We start from the raw sequence: 9,675 nt of genomic DNA, 5'->3' as shown, positions 1-9,675 counted from the left end.
AAATAAACATCTAGGATAAAATTTCTTTCTTCCTAATTAGCCAGAATTCACGCTAACGTTCCGGGACATTACTGGAATGGGGTGTTCACAGCCACACTGCACAGCTGAGAGGTTTCCCTCGAGTTACGTACTCCGGGACTTCTCTCGACTCAGTTTTACTACATCAGGAAAAGTTTGGAAGGAAACCTCACGGATGGACGCAGCTCTCACGTGCCTTCATCCTGGGGAAAGGCAGAACTGCTTCGGAATTGTTATAACCCGCAATTTCTGTCAGTGGTGTCCCCAGTCCCTTGGACTGAAGAGCACGTTCCCTTCAGCACGTTCCTGTAAGGGAACGGAGCTGTGCTGCCGCGGGCGGAGAGCCAGAACCCAAGGGCAGACCCGGGTGGTGAGAAAGAAACAGAGCTCTTTAAACAGAGCTCTGTGAACGTCCTAGAGGCGATCCGAGTGAGCTGGCCCGCCTCCGAGATTGAGGGGTACCCCGAAGTTCAGAACACCTCTGGAAAGCTTCCCTCACCTTTCTTACCCCCACGCTGTCCCTGTCTGACAACAGGTAAATGACAGTAAGGACGCACATGGCCCTGCCCGAGACATACCTGAATGTACCTGCTGTCCGCAGAAAAATCCATCTGGATGACAAAGCTGGCAATGTCTTTGCAGTAGCCTATTCGGTTTAGGGTTGTGCCTTGAGTGAGATCATAGAAATCTACAGTGTGTTCTTGTGAACCCACGGCCAAGAACCTGTTATCTGGGCTGATCCTAGACAATAAAACACGGAATGGGGGGAGAATTCACTGTTTCTGTGCAAGACTCTGGTTTGCTCCTTACGTTAACGCAAGAGAACAAATTTATTGTACTGCAAGACAAGAAAAACCTTCTCTCAACAGCACAATTGAATCTGGAACAAACCTTGATGCTCAGTAGGTGAGGAAGACTGAGGTTATATCGCCTGTCACTAACCGATGTTAATATTGCGCTTGCATAAAGCACAGAGCACATTAATCCTCCATGGGAAAGCAACAGAAATGGCAATTTAAAAATAATATTGATTCCCCTAATCACAGCTGCACCATGTACAAATTACTAGTTATATTTAAGTGGATATAACTGAATTAATCACAGGGAGAAAAGCGTCTGGTGTGTAACTTTAGGTATATACAAATAGAAGTTTTGGGTACCCGTAAAGCCACCAGTCAGCCCAAAAATGGATTTCATGATTTCATGCAGGTTTCTACAAGTATGGAGTTACAAAAAAGTCTGGAAACCACCTTGGGACTTGATGGACTTTTTCTTGAGTAAGAGCTTCGTATTTTGAGAACTTCAGCTGAAATCGCTGACATACCTGATATCCTGAATTGCAGACTTCCGGTCTCGCTTTTTGCCCCAGACCTTAAGGCTGTTTACCAGTAAAATAACGAATTCTCCATTCTTCATGCCAATTGCGACCATCTCACCATCGGGACTGTACGCGGCACATCTTGCTGGGTGACCCAGATTCACTTTGTTCAGCAGTTTCTGTGTTAACGAAAGCAACAGGCTCATGCCTCCCCTGGAGAAAACTGCCGAGCAAATGGAAAGCTTCCCACCACGAAGTATAAAAGCTACTTATTATAAACAAATTGTCTATAGCGTCCTCTAAACATAAATCTGAAATTTCACAACAGAAATCACATCCCACCAGGCACATGTCACAAAACAGGCTTCAAAAGCTAGACATAATTCAGATGGGAGTGTCATGTTTGCATCGATCTTGTCGCGGGGTGACTTCCAGCTTTACCCCGGGAAGAAAAGGCTGAAAAACCCATTTCCTCTGTTGTTCAGAGGGGACTTTGATGGCTTCTGCAGCTGCTGCTCGGGGTAGGTTTTCCCTTGGATATGCTGTGTGAAAGCGTTCTACTAGACCGCTCCTGCATTTACCCGACTGTACTGACATTATGTTCATTTTCCACATTAAAAAGGACCCCTCTTAGCTCAGGTAACTACCCTTTGAAAAGGTTTACGTAGGCCAGAACAAGCAGAAACGTTTTTGTTATTTTTTGATGTTTTATCTATTTGTTATTTTAAAGAATGGTGCTTGTTACGCAATTTGCCTTTGAAAAACAAGCCTGAGCGACACAGGCCACACGCTGGGTTCTAAAGAAAGGCGGGAGCCATGCTTGCCAGTAAGGCAGGCTCGTTGCCGGGAGCTGTGCACCAGTCAGCGAGAGGACAATCTGTGTCACCCAGACTGTCGGCAGGGAATTAAAATGCTTCCTTAATCCACGGCAGCCTCTACTTTTAGAGCAAAGCGAGCGATACACGACGAGAGACGCTTCACCAGCACGCGTGCTTTGGAAGCACGGCGTGTCTCTGCAGATTGCTTGATTCTGGAAAGAGCAGCACCCGCCTCACCCTAGTGCGGCAGCATGCAGCAGGAAGAGCACCGACCCGAAGGGAAACACCGCTCTCTTCGCACGGCTGCTCAAAGGTGCACGTGCCTCTGGCCCTTTGTACAGGCAGAACAACTCATGGTTGTGTAAAATGACTATTTTTACTCTTATCCTTTTAAATGTAGTGATACTCACTTTGTCAGACAGGTCCCAGATTCTTGCTGTTCCATCGTTACTTGCAGAGATAAATATGTCTTTTGAGGGGTGAGTTGCTAAGCCCCAGATTTCCCCTTCCATGTGACAATCAATCAACAAGTTTGAGGCAGCATTTTTCTCTCCTACTTCAAGGATTTCGCCATCTTTTGTTCCCACTAAAATTTTCCCCTGTTTGTAGCAGAAGAAGAGCATGCGAGATGGGTTGTCAGCATCACAGACAGAACATAGCAATGGCAGCAAAGTACCGACGGGTAACAGAAATATCCAAGTGTTTGCGTACGAGTTGGCAAAGCATGACTCTTATACCTGCGAGGTAACTAAATGCAATATTTGGGCAGTAATAGAAAAATATCTATTGTTTCCCACTTCACCAAACTTAAAGTCAATCAGTAATTCTAAGTGGCAACTTGTTTTATCTATGACTTAAAAAGAAGAAAAAACAAGCTAGGATCCATTCTGCCTAGGTGAAGCACCTAAGCAGTACCTACAAGCCTCGTAAAGCAGGTACCCAAGCTTCTTTTGTTGTTCGAACAGAAAGGCAGGAGACAGATCCTGCTCTGGTGAACTAGCTTCCTACCCTTCGCACTGTCCTTTCGGGGCCTTCGGAGGCCTTTCCCTTTCGGCGCTGCCTGCAGGGGCAGGCACTAAGCATCAGAGACGGGATCCTCATGCAGTTTAAAGCTGACCGCTGAGCCCAGGAAGTCACGTAAGGAAATGTCACTCGGTGGGCAGACAAACCCTTCTCCCCTACGTTTCCCACCCAACCTCCACCAAGAACAACACGCAGGGATGCGTGCCAGAGCGTAACATCTGCCGTGGCAGCTCCCTCACTTACTTTTCCTCTGCAGACAGAGCGCACGCACTCGATGAGCTGGCCCGTCTCAAGCTGAAACGCTCGGCACCGTTTCATCTCCTGGTCCCACAGCTTTACAGCTCCCCCTTCCTTAGTGCTGAAAAGAAGTGTGTTGGGTTACCCAGATGTCTCCTTCTGCACCAGCTACAACAAATCCCATATGTAAATCCCATCAGTATTTTTCTCGTCAAATAATAAAGCATACATTGAATCACCTGCTACTGTATCCAAAGACACCACGCCACTGCGCAAAGGAGAGTAAATAATACACGTTTAAACGCTGTTGCGCAGCATGTTTTCAGCACGATCACGCCTGATTTGTAACCACCAGTTTGTTCTCAAATCTGTGCCATTGAGATAAGCTTGACAAATGTGTTACTACTAGTAATGAAGGAATTCTACTAATCAGAGAGTCTCCACTCAGAGAGTTGTCTGTAGTCTGAGAGAATTAAAAATTTAAGAAAGCCCCACTTATGCCGGGCTGGCAGGAGCTCAGGCACGAGGAGCTTACACAGCTCTTCCTATCAAGTGCTAAGTTGAGGTTCAGTACATCCGTTGTGCATAACGTGTTACTGTGACCCTGAGTGTCCTACTTACTACTCCTTTACTGACTGAGACACCTGAGCGTGTTACACAGAACTGAGGTAGAAACTGCTACAGAACAGACACTGTTTCTCTCCGGGAAGCCCTGCCTATGTCGGGTATTGGATAAACGTTTAAAAAATCATCATACGAGGGAGACAAACTTTGTGCACTTTAGGAAGATTGTGTGTCTTACGGTCTCTCCTTCCCTCCTGTAACAATGAGTCCGTCTCGAAGAGTCGTGTACATTGTGAACACGGGCCCTGTGTGCGCTTTTGCCACAAGTCTAATCAGAAAGTGATCCTTCCAGACGTAGACATCTCCATTTATGGCACCAGTAAACGTAAGGTTATTCTGCAACAAAGAGCAACAGCCTCCGGTATAATAAATACCTTAGTGGCTTTGTTCAGCTTGAATTAACGTTTCTTTAGCTACTGAGTTTCCTATGCCACGAATGCGGGCATTAAAACCTTGTGCATTGAGAGAACGAGTATAACAAGTGCATTCTAACGGTGTTTCTTTGAGACTTATAACTCATATGTGTAGGGCACGTGCACCTCCTGCATCCCATCTGCCGACCTTTCACATGCACGTGCTGCTTTTGCTGTGCACGTCTGCCGCCAGCAAGACTGACCACCACTGAATTGCAAGTGACGTTTCTTTCTTCTTCCGCTATGTGTCAGCAAGAACCTCGGGACAGGGGATGGGCGAGCAGTGTCCTCAACAGGTTGAGAATAAAGTGTCCAAACTTAAATGCTGAACTAACTCAACCTGTTACCCACTTTATGCACCACAGCAATGGCACAATTTCTCATAAAAGCCATGGAATCCCCCCACGGAGCCAACTGGTCCGAGGTCTGGGACCCCCTGAGGAATGGGGAAAAACCAGCAGGTAATTCCGCACTGCAAACGCTCTTTAGGAGCGGGCTCTGTCAGCTGGAAAAGCTCACCTGAAGAAATAAAGATGGTCTCACCTTGAAGTCTACTGACTCTCAAATAATAGATACCAGGAAAAATTGTAAGGGAACGCTTTTGATAGGGGTTCAAAGGAAAGTCTCGTGTTCTGGAACCAACAGCAGCGGTGTCTGCTGAAGGAACTGGGCGAGAGAAGCCCCAGAATGACTTTCCACCATTTGAGCCACAAAAATTGTGTGTGGCCACATCCCAGCACGACCTGTTGCCTTTGACATTAGATGAACCTGGATGAAAACGAGCGAGGTCCATGGACGCACTGCGCAGCAGAGGGTATGAGCGCAGCCCCTCCTCTGTTGGAAGCGATTTACTCATGCTCTGGAGACATGGACCCATACTGCCGGGGGGTTATAGTACATTATAATGACATTATAATATTACATTCTGGCCCCAGAATGACTTTCCACCATTTGAGCCACAAAAATTGTGTGTGGCCACATCCCAGCACGACCTGTTGCCTTTGACATTAGATGAACCTGGATGAAAACGAGCGAGGTCCATGGACGCACTGCGCAGCAGAGGGTATGAGCGCAGCCCCTCCTCTGTTGGAAGCGATTTACTCATGCTCTGGAGACATGGACCCATACTGCCGGGGGGTTATAGTACATTATAATGACATTATAATATTACATTCTGCTTCTTTTTCAAAATCACTTTTGGGGTCGTCAGTGTCCGTGACATTACTCCCATTTTACACTGGAATAACGCTACCAGAACAGAAAGAAATGTTTAATATTAAGCAATTTTCAACAACAAAGCCACTTGTTTGGGCACAAGGATGATGGTTGGGGTGCCCAATTTTACACTCATTTCACACGTTAGCACTATTGTCCAGGGTGGATTATTAGGAACAAGGGGTTCCTTTGAATGGGTGATTTGTACAATACACACGTAACCTTTGCAAAGGTGATTTCTGCAGGGTTTCTGGAGGAAGTTCAGACCTTAGTATCACGGTAACACGACTTCTTCGCTGTTAATAGGTATTGCTGTCCTTTACTGTGAAGTCTAAAGCACAGGCTATGGCTCCTTAGTGATCATACCACAGAGTATTCTACACTGTCCCTGCGAGTCGGATCACTAGCACGTGTCATACCAAACACTGTTAGCAGAAAAAAAGGTTGCAGAGCCTACACACGAAATAACAATACCATATTTTTCTAAGATAACAGTGAAGTGCTAGGTAAGTAGCAAGGACAGACAATAAAAGCCATGGCAGCTGATGCTGAAGGTATGCACAGACATTAATAAAAAATGTTCACTAAGAGAAACCCAACCCTGCTTAGAAAACGTACACGGAGGATTTAAAGACAGAAAGTTTTAAATTAAAAGTTTAACTAATAAGCAAGAGCTCCATGGTCCTGCACTGCTCACACTGTACTGGATTTCAACACAGGAAAGCGACAATTGCAGTTTTAATAAAAACGTATTATAAAATTCTGTAGCAAGTAATTTGAACTCACTGCTCCGAAGGCAACAGAAAGCATGGTTTGCATTTTGGCATCTTCCATTGAACCAATGACTCCTTTCTTATAAAGCAAAGCACTGCCAGCTAACGTCCAGAACTTCATGTGTTTTACCCCAACAGACACAAACTGAGTGTCGGAATCTGGGCGGAACTCTACAACGAATATCCTCTCCAGGTGTCCTCCCCTGCTAGCAACTTTAGCCCCTGTTTTGATTAGGAAAGGATAAAAATAAAGTTAAATTCACATGCAAAATGAAGCTCTGATACGATGTTATAAAATAAAACGACCTGGTATGGATAGGCAACTGTGTCCCAGATGCTGAAAGCTAAGCAAATCCCAACATTATGTACCGTATCAAACATCTCAGTTCATGCAACCTGCAAGGTCCCTGGTTACCCCATTGCATCTGACCATTTTAGGAAAGGCAGATTTAGGTCTTCACAGCATGATCTGTCTCCTGGGTCAGGGAAATAACACCCCAGAAATTCTGTATATCATCAGTGAGTTACAAACATCTCAGGAGCTGGGACAGTTCTCCTCTCCCCTCCATCATTTCTGAAGATGATAATCCCTTTCTGGAAATGACTTCTCAAACTCTATCATCTGTGGTGTAAAACGTCAAGTTCAAGTATTTTAGGAAGAAAATACTTCCCTTAATTTAATGAAATTTTATATTAAACAACATTCTTTCCTTAACTTCTATCTATAATAGAAGTTTAAAACTTCTTTTCTTATTCGTACGTTCTAGCACTTGGCTGCCTCCTTAAACTGATTTTGTGACCTAGGGAGCCACGATGCTCAGAGTAGGAACACAGACCTGTTCCAAAGACTTGAAAGAAAAAGCACATAACCGTACACGGTTCTATTAGGCTGAAGGAACACAATTTTTCCAGAGTTACCTTCTTGCCACCTCCACACTGTGATAGTGTGTTCTGGATCCACTCCCACTGAAACCAGCAGTTTGCCAGTTGCACTGAAGTTAACGTAGTTGACCCCTTTGGTATGGAAGCAACGTAGCATAGAGATCGTCTGCTTGCTCATAGCATCCCAGATGTGAATTGTGGGAGTTGTACCTACGTGCACAAAGATGTATTAAAAGAGAATTAAGCCAGCATTTGGAAAGCTGCATTGCAAAAGAGGCATTTTTCAAGAACATTTAACCCAAACAGACACTTGGAAGTTGTGGGGTTTTGTTTTGTTTAACATTATGCAAAAAACAACAAAGAAAAAATCATAATAGCTTGCAAAACATGGGGGGAAATCATTGTATTACATGAAGTAGGACAAATTCTAAACGAACAACATAACATCAGTGAAGAACCTCATGCAAAAGAAACTGTCTGTAGATGCTTCACTTGTATCCGTGATTCACACCGATACAACGAGGTAACATGAAACTTTTACATAACTCTGCTGACTAGAATCCACAAACGAATCAGCCTTACCTGGAAATTCTGTCATATCACCTGCATTGTGAGAGCAATGGCAAATGAGGAAGCACCAAGGGAAAACAACAGGTGAAATAAGTCATGTTTCTAATGCTGGAGTGCCAGCATCAGCACCAGAAGGAAAAAAAAAAAAAAAATTTGAAAATGGATGTGGATTAAATCAACAAAATAAATAAGCGGGAATATTGTTGAACTTTTTTGGGTATATGGGTTTTTATACACAAATATCGCAACAATATTTAGTACTTTTGAGTTTTAAAAATGGTATTTAAAAGAAATGCTAAAGACATGCAGGTTTTATAAATTATTAAATTTAAAAGTGAAATGGATCTGTAGTTACACAGAATATCAACCAAAATCAGAAACACTGACTTCATGGGCTATTATGACAGACTAGACCAAGGCCCTGAAACGGTCCCTTTTCCATGTCACAGCACTCAGGATTTTGGACTGGAGCTCTGACAGCGTGTACAGAGTTTGGGGTTTACTGTACACGCAGTACAGGCAAAGACGGTTTGTCAAGGTGTTCATCTACAACCATTTCCCCTGCCCCCTGTTAAGTTACTTCAGTGTCCTTCCGGAATGATATGAATTAGGATAAGTTAATTATGCCAGTACGAAGCTGGTCTAAGTGAAAGGCAAGGGGATCCTTCTCAAGGCTTGGGACAAACGATCCTGCATTTCCCACACAACGGTTACTCCTGCCAAAGGTACCAGGGAACCTATTGGGACTCTCCCTGTAAGCACTGAACACATGAATACGAATGGTTTCACACAGGGACCCTGACACGTGTCCTAGCTCCTGTTGGGATCTCGCTCTACTTCCTTCCTTTTCCACAGAGCTTTTCCATTTCTGCATAGAAAATCACCATTATTGTCGTTTCACTGCAGAGAATTTCACTGCTAAACAGTGCCTTGGACACAGGAAGGGAAGAGGGAGCTCTGTAAATCTTATGATTACAGATTAGGAGGCAATTTAGCGCATTTTATCAAAGTGTGCTTTCTGAAATAGATTATACTGCAGTTAACTGTAAACTCCAGTGACTCACAATCAGAGATGAAATTGAAATCATAATTAAAATCCTGAAGCTTGATTACCACTTTAAAATCAAAAGTTTGAGGACAGTAACATGGACATGTCCTCATAAAATTCCTACACAGAAAAGCCCAAAATAAATCAGTGCCCCTGACAAGTTTTGAGTAAAACTTTGTTAAATGGAGAGTCACCTACCGATCTGGCTGGTAGCCACAATGTTTTTATACTTTGGGTGCTGATTCACAGTCAGGCAGAGAATGTCATCAGTGTGCTCCAGGTAGAAGCTCTGACTCCCTAGTAAAATTCAAACAGGGTTTTATTCACAACAGGATCGCAGGAAGAACGACCACTGACGCGAAGACTACTCGAGCGGCTTCTTGCCACGCTCTCCAGGGGATGCACGCGGGTAGGGCGGTAGTGGTATCAACAGCACCATCGCCAAACGCACGGTGAAAGTAGCCATTTACATATACATGTATAAAATCAGTATTTGGTAAACTAGCTACGCCCAGGGAACCAGGAATCAGCCCAAGATTTATCCTGTACGTGCACAAAAAGGCAAATGTGGCAAAGGCAGGGCCCAGGGTTCCTGGTAAATGGAAGCAGTCGGTGGGAAGCAAAGGGGAGAGCAAAGCCCTGTGAAGTCTGTGCTTTGCAATGTCCTCCCAAGGGAAAAGGCCCAAAAAGAAGAGAGGAGACCATGCTTCCCAGCTCCAGGGGACGGAGGCCACGC

The 9,675-nt window shown here is 44.5% G+C and overlaps 1 protein-coding gene across 1 annotated transcript in view; it reads right to left on the bottom strand.

Annotated features, from left to right (window-relative positions):
* LOC104491157 (echinoderm microtubule-associated protein-like 6) overlaps window positions 1-9,236 on the bottom strand; it is a gene marked incomplete at both ends in the record, with an annotated part of 11,191 nt that extends 1,955 nt beyond the window's left edge. The window contains 8 exons of the mRNA XM_010133533.1: window positions 597-759; window positions 1,343-1,515; window positions 2,565-2,753; window positions 3,421-3,535; window positions 4,217-4,374; window positions 6,453-6,661; window positions 7,358-7,531; window positions 9,138-9,236. Of these exons, the coding sequence (XP_010131835.1) occupies window positions 597-759; window positions 1,343-1,515; window positions 2,565-2,753; window positions 3,421-3,535; window positions 4,217-4,374; window positions 6,453-6,661; window positions 7,358-7,531; window positions 9,138-9,236 (1,280 nt within the window). The remainder of the gene's footprint in view (window positions 1-596; window positions 760-1,342; window positions 1,516-2,564; window positions 2,754-3,420; window positions 3,536-4,216; window positions 4,375-6,452; window positions 6,662-7,357; window positions 7,532-9,137) is intronic.
* Window positions 9,237-9,675: the final 439 nt, after the last annotated feature.

The sequence above is a fragment of the Buceros rhinoceros genome, unplaced genomic scaffold (assembly GCF_000710305.1).
Source record: "Buceros rhinoceros silvestris isolate BGI_N320 unplaced genomic scaffold, ASM71030v1 scaffold38553, whole genome shotgun sequence".
Classification (NCBI taxonomy): Eukaryota; Metazoa; Chordata; class Aves; order Bucerotiformes; family Bucerotidae; genus Buceros; species Buceros rhinoceros.
The sequence above is the reverse complement of the archived record's forward strand: the minus strand, read 5'-3'. Positions and strand labels throughout refer to the sequence as shown.